General features: G+C 37.5%; 1 protein-coding gene across 1 annotated transcript; it reads left to right on the forward strand.

The window, feature by feature from the left end:
- Nucleotides 1-630: 630 nt before the first annotated feature.
- Nucleotides 631-7,475, forward strand: ppp4r2b (protein phosphatase 4, regulatory subunit 2b). Its single transcript, XM_086168940.1, has 9 exons — nucleotides 631-733; nucleotides 1,424-1,505; nucleotides 1,672-1,842; nucleotides 2,965-3,058; nucleotides 3,147-3,184; nucleotides 3,271-3,345; nucleotides 3,425-3,565; nucleotides 3,666-3,973; nucleotides 6,017-7,475. Exons 1-9 carry the CDS (start codon nucleotides 700-702, stop codon nucleotides 6,373-6,375), a joined length of 1,302 nt encoding a protein of 433 aa, XP_086025066.1. The 5' UTR covers nucleotides 631-699; the 3' UTR covers nucleotides 6,376-7,475.
- Nucleotides 7,476-14,770: the final 7,295 nt, after the last annotated feature.

Here is a 14,770-nt window from a genome sequence, read left to right on the forward strand (position 1 = left end):
CCAGGCAGATGTTGCAGATTTGCGACAGCCAAATATCAGATTTTTCCTGCAACTACAACTTAATTTGAGCCCGAGAGGGTTAAAAGCAGTAAAGGGACGAGCGTTTTTATAAAATGTACATGTTTCATATCATGACATATATCTTTATTATTTTCCCTTACCTAATATTCATTACATTAATGCAAATTGTTAGATCAAAAATCTAATTTAAAAATAGTCTATTGAAGAAATGCACTTTTTTCCAAGCTCAGCTCTGATTCTTAAGCATCAATAATTTAGATCAGTTATTTCTTTATTGGATTAAAATATTGCCACGGCTTTAGAAGTGGAAATAACGCACGATGTCTTGGTCAGTACCAGAGACACAGAGATAAACTTAGTTTTCTCTTAGAACCCACGTCTGGGGGTTAAAGTCTAACTTGGGCATCAAAAAAAGAGAAAAAATATTTGGTTCCATTGTGCTTGTAGTCGATTGCATTACGTGCTTTTACAAAACCAAAGGCAAATTGTGTTATTTAAAAAAAAAAAAAATCAATTTCGATAAAATTCTCAACGACTGTTCCGCCAAACAGGCAGTGACCTCGCGACGCCATATTCAAATGCTTCCTCTTCTTACCTCAGAGAGCTTAGCCTCGCTGCAGCAGCTAACAACCAGCCTGCCTTTCACATCCACTGGACTGACAAGAGGGCAACGGCGTAATGGAAATTGACTCGCTTCAAGAGGCACTCCGAGGTCAATTCAGTTCATTTCGATGGTGTTTGTTTTTGTTTAGTTTTTGCTCCCTATATGTGATCTTGTCTTCGTCCCGGTAAAAAAAATAAACTCGTTTTAACGAAGAAGCTAGTGTCGTTAGCTAGCTGGCACTCATTATTAGCTTATGCTACCGTTTCAAGCTATTTCACGGAAATTGTTAGCTATCAGCTAATCACGCTAGCCAAACAGGATGGCTAAGCACGATACTCTCCAATTTTATCATTCAACATTGTAGGTGTATCCCATATGTAATTGTCAAGTTGTTCGCTATTAAGTATGGGCAAGACAACGTTTTATATCTGTCACTAGCCGCACAGCAATGTTTGCCGGCTACACTGTTGCGGCTAAATGAGCCTGCTAGCAAAAGCGCTGATCTAAAGCTAACCGTTGCGACCAAGAGGGGGTTGTTAGCTTACTCTAATCTTTTACGTTTTCCAACCCGCGAAAGCCAAACTGTTGTTGTCGTATACTTGCCAAAGATTTGCCCTTAAACGGGTAAAATGTGGCAAGCGATGTATGCTTTTCATTCATCGCACTCATGCTAGAAGTTAGTGATGAGTTATCAATTCATAGTAGGCAGGTTACACATAGATATTCTCATATCCCATTACTATGGCTCGTATTTTAAAGTTCCACCGATTAACCCAATTTTTCGCTTTACCCCACCAGATTTCGATAAGAAAACAAAGAAAGAATCATGTCCATTACTGGAGCAGTTTCTGTGTCATGTCGCCAAGACCGGAGAGACCATGTAAGAGAACGTCGGAGCTATAATAATTGCCTTTCCTACATGTGAAGGAATTTATGTTTCAAAGTTGTATAATGGGATATGTAGATACTAGACACCGCATATGAGTGTCCAATTTTGATCTTCTTGTAATATTGGATGCTATCCATGTTTTTTGTCTATTCCTTAGAGTTCATTGGTCTCAATTTCGGAACTACTTTCTGTTCAAATTGGAGAAGGTGATGGATGACTTCAGAGCCTCAGCACCTGAGCAACGTGGCCCAGCTAATCCCAATGTTGAGTCAATTCCGTTTGAAGATATGAAAGAGAGAATCCTCAAGATTGTGAAGGGATATAATGGGTAGGTACAAGCTGCTGAAGGTGCACATTTGTAAATTGTAATGTAATGCTGGTTGAATGGATGGGCAGACCTGGTATGTCTGGCTCCTGTGGCATACATACTCTGAAGAGAAGAAGTACAGTTTGACAATGGAAAGGATGACAGAATTAGCTAATTTTCTACCAAAGAAAATCAAGGGGAATCACAGTTGGAGACCCTTAGACTTGGTCTTGCTGAAACGGATTGTTGTATGGCGACTCACACAGTGAGTTTATTGTTGTGACCACTCATTATTTGGCAGCTTAAAAGCCCTAACATAGTTAATGCTGCCATCCCTATGCTATATTTACAGTTAAATGGTTATAATCATAAATTTTGTATGTGACAATATCAATCACCTCGTGTAACTCTTAGTAGGTTCTCTTTATGGTCTAATTTACATTTAATGACTTGGGGTTTCCCATGCTAAGATTTATTTATGAAGAAGCTGACCTTGTGTCAATTTTCAGCTTTGGAGTTTTGGAGTTTTATTTGTGTGCTCCCTCTCATACACAGATGAATACAAACAGTAACCTTAAGTTGCATACAGTTGGTGCACATTTGTGGGTGTTTGCTGGGAAGAGGGATTAACTGAAAGTTTACGGCAAAAAATCTTCACTGCAGTTGTATGTATGTTGATAATTTGAATTTCATGGTCACAGAAACAGTATTTAGATGATTGATCAAAGATTTAAATGGAAATTATTTCTGCCTTAGACTACCTGAAACAGTGAAGTGTTTCTTCACAGCTTTCTGTACTCTGTTATTTTGTATGCACAGAGGTTAGCAATGCTTCATAAATAAGGGAACAGCAACTTGATACACAATAGCAAGATAGTTTATATAATTAGAATTTTAAATTAACTGTCATCTTGTTTTTTGCATTAAACACTCATCTCATGATGGAAAGGTGATGTAGCAAACAGTATTTATATAATTGTTAAAATCTTGGACAAAACATGGAAAGTGGAAAATGTTAATTTTCAGAGCAGGAGATGTCTTGCAATAAGTAAGGGTTAGGGTACCCAATGGCATATGAAAACCATGGGACTGGTGAAAATATGGCCATTCCTTCATTTTTACCTGCCCTGGTGCTTCTTTTAGAATCCCATTTACTATCCAGCGATTGTGTGAGTTGCTCACAGAACCCAAGAGGAACTACACAGGAACAGATAAATTTCTTCGAGGGGTGGAGAAGGTAAGTGCTTAGTAGTTTTGTTTTGTTTTTTGTTTTGTTTTTCTTCAATCAGTCTGTCCCTTAAGTGAAATTTCTCTTTTCCAACTAGAATGTCATGGTTGTCAGCTGTGTTCATCCAACCTCAGAGTAAGACCAGAAAAATGACCCAAAAATGAATTAATAACATTGATATGTGTTCGATTTGACTCAAGAACTTTTCTTTTCTGTTCAAGGAAAAATGGATGCAGTGCCATAAATAGAATGAATGGGGTGATGCTTACTGGGAACACATCTGCTTTTACAGAGAGGTATTGATAATTTCTTTTTAATTATTCCATGCAACATTATAACTTTAATAACAATAACAAAGTCCCATCTTGTTTGCAGAAAAGTCAATGGTCCTGGAACTCCTCGGCCACTTAACAGGCCAAAATTGTCTCTCGCTAACTTGCTTCCTGCTAATGGCCTACCAGACAGCACAGAAAACAAAGAGCTCAGCACAGAGCAGGAGAGTGATAAAGATTCCAGGTATGCCAGATTACGAACCATAAGAAAAAAGTATACTCCACACTCAAAAATATACATTTAGTAATTACATCTGTCACCTGTAATCTTTTGTGTTCATTAGCGAAGTTTCTGCATCAGAAGGCTCCCTCGGGAACTCAGTCAAGAACAAACACACAGACGCAGAAGAGGACATGGACGCTGAGCAGCAGGAAGTAAAGAGACTCAAGTTTGGCAAGGATGAGGACGATGAGGATGATGAGGACGACGAAGAGGATGAAGAGGACGAGCAGGATCTGGACACACTGAGGCCTTTAAATGCCACCTGCCTCTCAAAAGAGGCAGAAGCCATGGTGCAAGAAGAAGAGGGAAATGTCAGTTACAGCAAAGAGGATGAAGCTACCAGCAGCGCTACTGCTGTTGAAGACCAAGGTTTGTGTGTGTTTTGCTTTTAAATTGTGATATATGTTGCTCAGATTGGACATTAAAAGATGATTCCACATAGTAAGTGACAAAATTTAGTGTTCTCACTCAATTTTCAGCCAAGAAAATTAAGTCAGTACCTGTAGAAAATATTCAGAAAATATTTCTGGATTTTTAAAGGAAAAGCATACGGCAACGTCAACCTTTAAAGTTGTAAACAGTTGCAAGTCTGCAAAGTTTAATTAAGACAAGTTTCAGAATAACAAAAAAATGGTCTTGCAATGTTAAGTTTTTCATTAAAGCCCTGACAAGTTAAGTTTGTCTGAAAGCATATTGTTCCCACCTTGTTTGTAGTTGAAATGTCATCTGACTTTTAAGCTCAGTCTGACTAAAATGAAGTGACCTTAGATGTTGGGACATAAATTGACCGTTTATTTTTATGACCATTTTCTTAAATCTCACTCGAGATCATTGTGTAAAATGACTTGGACGTTAAGCTAATTTTTATGATCACAAAGTCTGCGCTGATTGCATTCCTTTATAGATAGTTGCATTATAGTACTTTGTGGCACACAGGAAAATGAACTGACTTGCACTTGAATCTGAAAAAGTGTTACTTCATAAAAACTCAATCATCAGTTTTCAAAATTTAAGACCGTTCAGATTGTGTTGTTTGATGTATTAACATCGTGATTATATGTGACCATAAAAACATTTCCTAGGACTCCTTGGATCAAAAAACTAAAAGGCAATATTACATTGTCATTTGTTAAAAAATACATTTATATAAAATAACAAAAATACAGAAAGTAAAATTTTAGTTTCTTGAAAAGTTTGAACATATTGTAAAGATGGTATGACTTCAGTCAAAATCAGAATCAACTATGACTGGCCCCTACTGAAGAAAATCTGCAAATATGTTGACAGAGCTGGGCAAAATTAATGATTTGCAATTATTACCAGTGGCTCATGCAATTGTACTTAGAGTGATGAGATTTTCAAAGATGAGATTAGCTTGTCCAATGGTGTATTTCTCCATGATTGAAATTTCATTGCCAGTTTGGTCTGTGTAGACTTACGCTCAGCAATACATTTATGTTTTGGTTACAATTGATACTCAAAAAAACTGTTGCAAGAGAAGTAGCCTGCCTTGTTTTTCCTCTACATACAAACTGCATCAAGCAAAATCTTGATTCAAAATCATCAAGCCATCCGGTCACTCGATTACCTTTTTTTTTTTAATCGAGCAACATGCTCAGATTGAGTTAAAAATCAATCAAGCAGATTTTGATTCTGAATCAAACATTCTTTGTAAGAGGATTTCAATTTACAACTGCTAAAATCAATAGCAGGATTTTTATATTCTCTCCTGGCCCATTGACTTTTCAAAACTGGCAAAACACTATTTGTTTCCCTGTTACTTTTTCTTTAACATAGCGTGTTATTTACCCCCCACCCTCCCCAAATGCCACTTAAGATATTCCAGTGTAATCATTTGGAACTGTTTGTCTGCATTTTATTTGACAAGTTTATATATACAGAATCGTCCAGGGGCAAAGTACTATGAAAATCATCAAAATTAGTGTTTGATTTTAAGAACAGTAATTAAAGAATATATACTGATCTGTTTGCTTTTTTTAGACATCCAAATTGATCAGTCATCCCCATTATATCCTCAACTTACAAAGTATGGAAGCAATTCAGACAGAAGGAGAATACTTGAATATCCTGCTGCATATTTGCTTAAAACCTCTCTTTTCAGCTGCCTACCAGCTTTTATGTAAATTGTGTGAGTAAATGTTTTGTTTTAGTATGTATATGTTTTGAATAATCAGGAGGTTAGTACTACATGTGCGAAGCCAAACGAGACTGTTCTCTTTTTAAGATTAGATAAGATTAACTTTATTGATCCCCATAGGGGGAACTCCTTTGTTAGAGCAACGTAACAGTATCGGGGCATTTGTAGTTTTAGTTGCTAAAAATTGTTGCATGAGCTTCAAATGTGTCCAAGATAAGATTTGACAACAATCATCTCTCATGTGTTTACTATAGAGCCAACAAGCAGCACACAGGCGGAAGCGTGTACTGGCTCTGGGCAGGAAACTGAGCCGGCGGAGAGGGAAGTGCCATGTGGCTCCCAGTTGGAGGGCAGTGACATGGATCAGACAGAGCAACAGGCCCCCGCATGCATCGGAGAGAGTCCCGAGACGAGCAGAGAGGGTGACGATAGCAACAGCGACCCAGTCAGCAGCAGCAGTAGCAGCTGTAGCATAGAGGAGAATGCAGACGTAGCCAGAGAAGATGTAGCTCTAGCTCCCTCCAGCAGTACAACTGAACCCCCTACAGAGGGCGCCATGGAAAGTGCCATCTTGAACACTGGGACCACTGAGGAGCCCATGGAGCAGGACTAGGCTGAAGGCCTTCATGCAGCTATGTGAGACCATAAACCAGCTTGTCCTTGACTCCAGCTTGACTGTCACAGGGAATGAGGATACCTTCACCTCATACAAGACGAACACCTCGTCCATTTTTTTCCCCCCTTTTTTCGTTTTTTTTTTTTTTTTAACTGGAATATTTTATTGATCTTATCCCCTGTTTTTAAGTTAATGGAAGAGGGGGTTAGTTTTGACCACCAAGTTTCACGGCTGGATTGTTTGCCTTTTCTGTGTTGGTTGAGGTGGTTTGGCGGTGGTCTTTTTCCTTTATACTACTCATTCCTTTTAGACAGAATAGGTACATACTGTGTACCCTTGATTCCCAGTGGTCACAAGCGCCACATTTGGAGGCTCCGGTGACTGAACCAGCCACTCTTTTTATTTGTGAAATTTGATATGCACCAAGACCCTTGTTTGTCTCCTGCTGGTCAAGCAGTGACCTGAGCCTAACGTCCACATCATCACCACTCTCATTAGGTCTATGAGGCTCAAGAGTTCATGCTTTGTTTTAAAATTTACTTCTCCATCCGTGTGAGATGGGAGACTTGATTTTCCATTGTGTCCTTATATTATTCTAACTGTATTTTTGCTTGATACACTACCAATCCCATAGAAAGATATTTTCTCATGCTACCTTGTTGAGGCATCCACTGTAAAACTATATATAAAAAAAAAGTTTTACATCCACAGTAAAACTATATTGGATGCATAAAACCAACATAATTTATATGATCATTTCAATTAGTTATTTCGAAGTTTGTTTTGTCCACCAGTTGTAGTTTCCCAAACCAGCTGTAAGTACAAAGATGACTACTGCTTTCTTTGAAATGTGATGTCACCATGTTTCACTGACCGACATAAGAGCAGTATCTGGTTCCCGGCTCACACCTGTTTCTGCAGCTGTACTTTTTGATATTTAGAATTTTAAATTTCTGTAAAGTAGATTTTTGTAGATTGTAATACAGTATGTGTTCACTGCCTTTGTGAAACCATATAATTGTATAATTTCTGTGTATACTCTGAATGCTTTTGCTCTCAGTGCAGTATTCAGAAGCAGCAATAAATGTTAACATTTTTATGTGTGGAAGTCTTGCTTACCTACACACCATAATCAAGTTTTCAGGGTAATTATGGGGGTTTTGATATTCACCCTTTGACCATTAAGGTTTGCTCACTGCCATTTGGAACTGATCTGGAACTGTTAAAACATGTTTTTCATTAAAAAAATGGGACAAAATCCCTTTCACAATTGACATGCAAAGCAAAAATATCCATCGGTAATGTTTTTACAATCATGTGATTTAAATGACATTGTTCTGTATTCCCTCAAGTGTGAACTAACTGTATGCGGCCATTTTTAAGCATTTTTTTAACAATGTCTCAAAAACCCACAGACCAGCACCACTGATAAAGTGATATTTTGTGTGAACAGGTTAAATTTTGTTTTTAGCCCACTAGAATGAGCAAAATTCACAATCCCATGATATGTATACAATTATAAAAGAATTATTTAACTAGATATTACTGTCATTGCTACCTGAGAATGGGAATTGTGTTAGGCAGCTGGATCCAGTAGAAAAATTATACAAGAATTAAAGCTGACATTTGTTTTAAAAAAACTTGCTTTTAGGATCAAATGTTTAACTCTTGTGGCTCCTGCTACTTTGTATTTATTGAAGGGTTTCTTAACTGAGGTGTTTTGAAGCTATGCGCAGTGTCCTTTATGTCAGGCATGAAGATTTGTTTAATTTCTCCTTGGCCCGAAACACCCATAAGGTCTTCCCTCAGCTCTCCTTAAAATTGCTGAAATTTGCTCAAGCTCCCTGAGGAAATAAAATGTAGAAGTTAATCCGTGCGGGTCTGGGTTGCTGGTGGGTTTTGTCCCCTGAGAACTGAATGCAAGGGTAGGAGGGATATTAAAGCAGCTTAACACCAAATGATTTTAAATCTAACCCCGGTTCGATGAGCGGTAGGAGATGTGCTGAGAACTGAATGGTTTCTCAAAGGTGTCAGTGTACTGTGTAATACTAGCTTATTAATCTCGGGGGCAGAGAGTTATAAAAAATATTACAAAAGTAAATACTGGTTATGATTGTGGTCCCTAAGAGAGGGGATATGCCTTAAAAGCACACAACTTTCAACACAGTTAAAAGAAAGGGGAAATAAATAGCAATTAGTCAAGGAACTTTGCGTCAACTTATTTTTTGTATGAGTTTGCCAGTCTTGTGAAATTAAGCCTTAAACTGTTTTCCTCGATTTCCTTACAGTGGAACACTGTCATTGGCTCCAGAAATCATGGTCTGTTTCACAGAGGCAGGTTGTCCTGAGACACTGTTGACAATTTCAAGAGGAATAACTTTAAGTTGAACCACACAACCGAGTCCAGTGGAAAACGCTTTGAGTCATCTATCCTGAGCATTTCAGGAGACTGAAAAAAAAACAAAAACATGTATTTATTTTCATTTCTAAACAGCTGGGTAGCACTCCAGAGTAGGAGGTAGATATAATTCATGTTAACACAAACCACAAGTTTGGAAAAAAAAAAAAAAATATATATATATATATATATATATATATATATATGTGTGTTTAAACTATGACAGGAGTCATATATGTATATGACTCCTGTGTGTGTATATATATATATATATATATATATATGTATATATATATGTATCCTGTCATAGTTTAAAAAAATATACATATATATATTTAAATTTTTTAAACTCCTGTCATAGTTTAAATATATATATATTTAAACTATGACAGGAGTTTTGAGTCTGGTGTAACCGCTGGTGTTAGCATTCAGCCATAGATCAAACAGAGTTAGTCATAATTTCATATGAAATTAAACTCACTGTGTAAACCATCAGGCATACTGTTTAAAGAAACTGTATAAACCATTTTAGTTTCTGAGCCATTTCACACAGAGAAATCTTCTTTTAACCAGTCGGTCTGGATCACAAAAATATTCTGTGATACACATTAGGATGAACTATCTTTTTAACTTTCTTCCTTTTACCCATGGAATGTCCTTAAAACACCACAACATGACTTGCTGTTGGTAGCCATGTCCAATCTGGGGAAATAGCAACTGTGTGGAGACTTGAGCCTCATCAAACAAGTTAGTCAAATAAGTATGAAATTAAGCTCTCATTTGATTCTGGTGACCCCTTTTGCGGCCCGTCTTGTTGCCCTTTTGGGATTCGTGCTCACCCTCACTCTTGAGAAGAACTTTAAAAAGAGGTCTGTAACCTATCAGTCTAATTGTCTTGAGGGAGAAGTAGGGAGAGAAGAACTCGAGTGCCAGACACACTTGGTGACAGGATTAACGGTGAAACGTATCAGGCTGGTGGAAAGTCATTATAAGAGGAGTCAGAGAGCACTGGGAGATGGAAAGTTCACGCCGCGTGTTCACTCGGGCAATATCTGTGTCATCCAATAGAGGGTACTGTTTAGTTTCTGAGTCGGATCAAACGCGTTCGTCTGCCCTGACATCAGAATGTAGAGTGCGTCCTCCCGCTCCTGGCAGGATTCAGCATGCTTCTGCACACACACACACACACATGCACCCGCCTCTGAATGGCCTGAAAAAGCACCGACAGACATCGCGACCTCTTCCAGCTCCAACCAACGCTGTCCGCTGGATGAACCCTCGTCTATCTAATTTTGTGTCTACGGCAAAGGACTTAAAAGCATCCTGCTTGTGAGCGCAGAGGAGGTGACTTACATATATTTCTCATTTTTGTCCAATGGCCGGTCGGAGGTTGGTTTCTGCAAGTACTTGGAAGAGCGTGAAGCTCATTCAGCACGCCTTCTCAGAAACGGCAGACATCAGATCAACTCCCACTTGTCCCATTCCTCACAAGGATAAGGAGCTTTTATCCGAAAGAAAAAAAAAAAAAAAAAGCGCGGCGCTTTCAAGAACCGGCTTCTTTTCATGTTCCGAACACAAAATATGAATACAAATGTACGACTCGGTTTCTGCGCGAATGTGTTGCAGATTTTAACCGAATTTCTTAGAAAATCGCCGAAAGGAAAAATGCATTTACTCGCTGTTGCAATCGGTCTTGCATTAAATCTGGAATCAGTTGCCAGTCACATGCAGCCCAGATGTTCTATATGATATTAGTGGTACTGTTTTTTGTAATTATCTACATTGACCTCTTGTAGCTCTAAACATTAAACCTTTTTTTGTTTTTATTCACACATTTTTTTGTATGGCTGCTAATTGAAAACTCACATAAAAACACACAGATGGAAACCCCACTTGTGTTCATTGGCACCTTTGTTGGAAAAAACACAAGCGGCTCCGGCATGAAGTAGGGAGTCGGTGTCAATGTCATGTTTGGCAAACAGCGTTGTTAAACATTCTGAGCCATCCTGACAAAATAGAAAAAACATCAGCAACCGGGACGCCCTTCAGTGTTAGTGGTTCAAAAAACAAAATAAAAGGCACAGTAGAAAAAAAAAAATTTATCCTCCCCTTGATTTCACAAACTGTTAAAGCGGACTGAGGACACACTTCCTTAAGCAGCCGCTCCAGTTTAGCAGCAACAGTGAGAAATACTGTGTAATTTGGCCAGTGAAGAAAACACTGTAGATATTTCATTTTCCCCCTGTCCGGGATCCACCGAGGATTTTACACAGCTCAGTGTGGGTTGGCTCGCTCAGCGGGCTCTGGCCTCAGGTGGCGACTGTTGGAATTTCCACATCTCAGACAGAATGGCATCATAAAGAGAGAAAGAGATATTTTAAGAGAGAGCGAGAGAGAGAGTGGAAGCGGGAGTCTCTTTGAGCCGCCACGTCTATTTGTGTCAGTGTCTCTTCCAGCCGAGCTCATACATGCCAGAGTGGGGAATTCTAAGATGTGACGTGTTACCTGTTACGTCAAGTGGCGGATAATAAAATGTTGGCCTGCAGACTAAGAGGGAAAATAATGGCTTATGCTGACATCTAAAATGTACTAGTTTATTTAATCATTCATTCAATAAGCACATGTGCATCCATGACAACTTTATTTTCCAAAGAGACCTTTAAAAAAAAATATACATATATATATTTAAATTATTTAAACTCCTGTCATAGTTTAAATATATATATATTTAAACTGTGACGGGAGTTTTGAGTCTGGTGTAACCGCTGGTGTTAGCATTCAGCCATAGATCAAACAAAGTTAGTCATAATTTCATATGAAATTAAACTCACTGTGTAAACCATCGGGCATACTGTTTAAAGAAACTGTATAAACCATTTTGAGATATAAACCAATAAACCAATTGAGATTTCTTCTCAGAACTGATTCATTTGTTTGAACCACTTACTATGTTTAATTAATCATTATTATGTTTTCGTGTTTACTGTTTTTTAATTTGGAATAGTGTACTGCTTTTGTATTATATTCATAAGTTACTCTATTAACCGCATGCTTGTTTTGGTAAGTTTTCTATAAAACTTGCCAGAATTTGATTGTGTATGTTGAAACATGTCTGAAAGCAAGTAAATGAATCCAAATGTAAAATGTATTTTATACTTTATCCTGTATCTTTGTTTTATAATTACTGACACAGCTAAAGAATACGTGCACTTTAACTCTCAGCTGCTTATGAGAGAAAATATAGGGAAAAGCAACTCAGCAAACAACATGTATATATTTTTATTTCTCTTTCCTGCAGCTCATCAAGTAGGAAAAACAAATGTAATTGAAAAGTCTTTAGTCATTTCAATCTGCGGTGAAGGAGTCAGTAAAATTCGACAGCTCGCAGCAGGATTTAGCTCCTGGAGCGTGAAGACACCTGTTGATCTGATATATCTTTGAATTATGTAAAACCTAAAACCTGTAGGAGTTTAAATGTGATCAGTCAAAATTTTCAGCTGCTGTTTCTGAGATTCGAGAAACTTTATGCTCTTCATTTCCGAGGGCAGCTAAAGAACGACCGGCTTGCCTCATTATGAGGAAGTTATGGACTGATGTTAGAAAGAAAAAACTATTTTCAAAATAAAAGCTGGAGAAACGCACGGCGATGCCTATCCTGTCTATTTCTGCATACAAAAAAAATGAAGACAAAATTTTTTTTCCAAATCAAAAATGCAAAACATAATATTCATTTAAAAGTAGGGCATTATACACATTAACAGTATTCATTTTGGCTTTCCGTAACTTTACTACTCTGTAATAAAGTACAATAATTGACTTAACGCAACATGTCTGCATGGTGGCTGCAGCTGCACCCTCTCTCCACCTCCCCCAAGCCACTCAGTCTAATGGCACTGAAGGGTCTTATTTATACCAGGCTGATGCTTTTAGGGGCCATTACCGGAGATGTGCCCTGCTCTTTGCGTTGGGTTGTAAAAAGTGTGAATGTGAGACTAATAAAGGTGCAATTACGCCAATTGAGAGTGTATGTGGTAATATTGCTGGTGAGTGCAATTGTATATGTGCATCCTGGAGCTGAGGAACCGGGTTGCTTGGATGCTTGATGATGATAATGGATTGTTGGGCGACACCGGAGACCCGCGGGAGTATCAGTTCTGTCCGACTGTTCAAATGATACAACCCGCCTGGAGTTCAAACGTATCGGACGTGGTCGAAGAAAAGTATATCACAGATCGCTCGGCTGAACTTTTCTCATAAAATTTATTGACGGCTCCCCACAAATAATGTCTATCCTTTAAGAGTCCCTCCAAACCGAGCAAATGTCAATTAATCCTTTAAGATGGCCACTTAAAACATATTGATTGAACTTTCAGTGGGAGCAACATAAACTTGAAATGTGGCTTGTGAGAACATGCCACGGGCTGTTTGCAAGTGTTGCTGTGGGAGACCAGATAAAAAAATAAAAAATAAAAAAAAAATACATAAAAACCGGTCAATTCATAGCAAAAATAGCAACGCCACATATGGAGCTCCATGTAGAACTCCGAATCACCAGACAGGATGGGAAAGCAACTCAATGAGTCTTTCAAAAAAGCAGCAATTTTTTAAATTGTTTTTTAAATAAATTGTTTCTTTTAAATAAATTGTTTTTTTTTTTTCAATAAATGTTATGTGCACAGGAGTAAAGAATGACCAATAACATATTATGGTTTCATGGTTATCACCAGATTACAATTACCTAAAAGCAATGTAAGACGATCAGAAAGAGAACAACATTTTTCTTTCCAGAGCTCTTGAGATTTCTAAAAAATTCAAGGTTTATTGAATCTGTCTTAGCAGACTTTTGTGGGTTTATGTAGATGTTTCCTTTAATTTGCCACCGTCTGTGCATTACAAATGATCTGGCAGAGCGGAGGTCGTATTTCAGAGGCTGTCAAATTCACTTTTACCTCACACTCTCAAGGGATATTTAAAATGCTAATGGTCAATAAAAGCTCCAGCAAATATGCATACTAACGCATTTGTATTTCCATCACCATGTGGGACTTTATACAGATATACATCAATCTCCCGCAAATCAGAATGGGCAGATAGTGAAACTACAACTTTCTTAACCCTACCGTACAAACCAACACACAGTTACAATACCATTTATCCTAATTTAAACTTCTAGATCAGATATTTTTACCATAACTTATATGCTGAAAATTAGCATTTATCCTTCTGTATTTTTGAGTCAAATAACATTTAGAATCCCTGCCAATTACTAGTGGATAAAGGTATCAGCAATAATCAAAACATAGCCATTGAAAATGTAATCATATTTAATGGTTAACATGTTTGCATTTCATTTTTGCACGGAATGCCGACGGAGCGCTGTTCAAATGGGAAATGGGTTGAATGTGTTTAGGTGATAATCGCCTTGTAGATGTTAGTCAGTAAAGGTGCCTTGATTGAAAAATAAAAACTTTTTTTGAATTTTTCATTTATTTATAAAATTCTACTTTGAAGAAATCTGTTTTCACTTCGACATTAAAGAGTTTTTTCCAATAAATTTTTGTGTTAAAAAAGCCAAATTTTATTGACCATGATTGATTTATTAAAGCACTAAAAGGGTAAAACATCCAAGGGGGTGAATACTTATGATAGACACTGTATGATCTCATCTCATCTCTAAATGTTTAGATGTAAATGTAGAACCCATGAGATATAAAAACAGTGATAAATCAGTATGTCATTATGTCTGATTCCAGAAGGGATTATTTAAGACTGAACAAACAAAAAGCTGAAGTGGTTTTCTGTGAAGACGAAAAAAAAAATCCAACAATCCATGTAAACATATATATCGTATATGTTTACCTCATATATGTATATCAAATAGTTGCATGGTATCATATACCATGTTGATTGACATTGGATTCAAGAAATTGCTGAAAGGACTAATTATCTTAGTCGATAGTGGTGTCAATACTTGTATTTAACTTTTGAAAAGAA

This window comes from Fistularia commersonii, chromosome 21, assembly GCF_037954325.1.
Source record: "Fistularia commersonii isolate RoL2024-O1a breed Wild chromosome 21, RoL_Fcom_v1.0, whole genome shotgun sequence".
NCBI classification, from domain to species: Eukaryota; Metazoa; Chordata; class Actinopteri; order Syngnathiformes; family Fistulariidae; genus Fistularia; species Fistularia commersonii.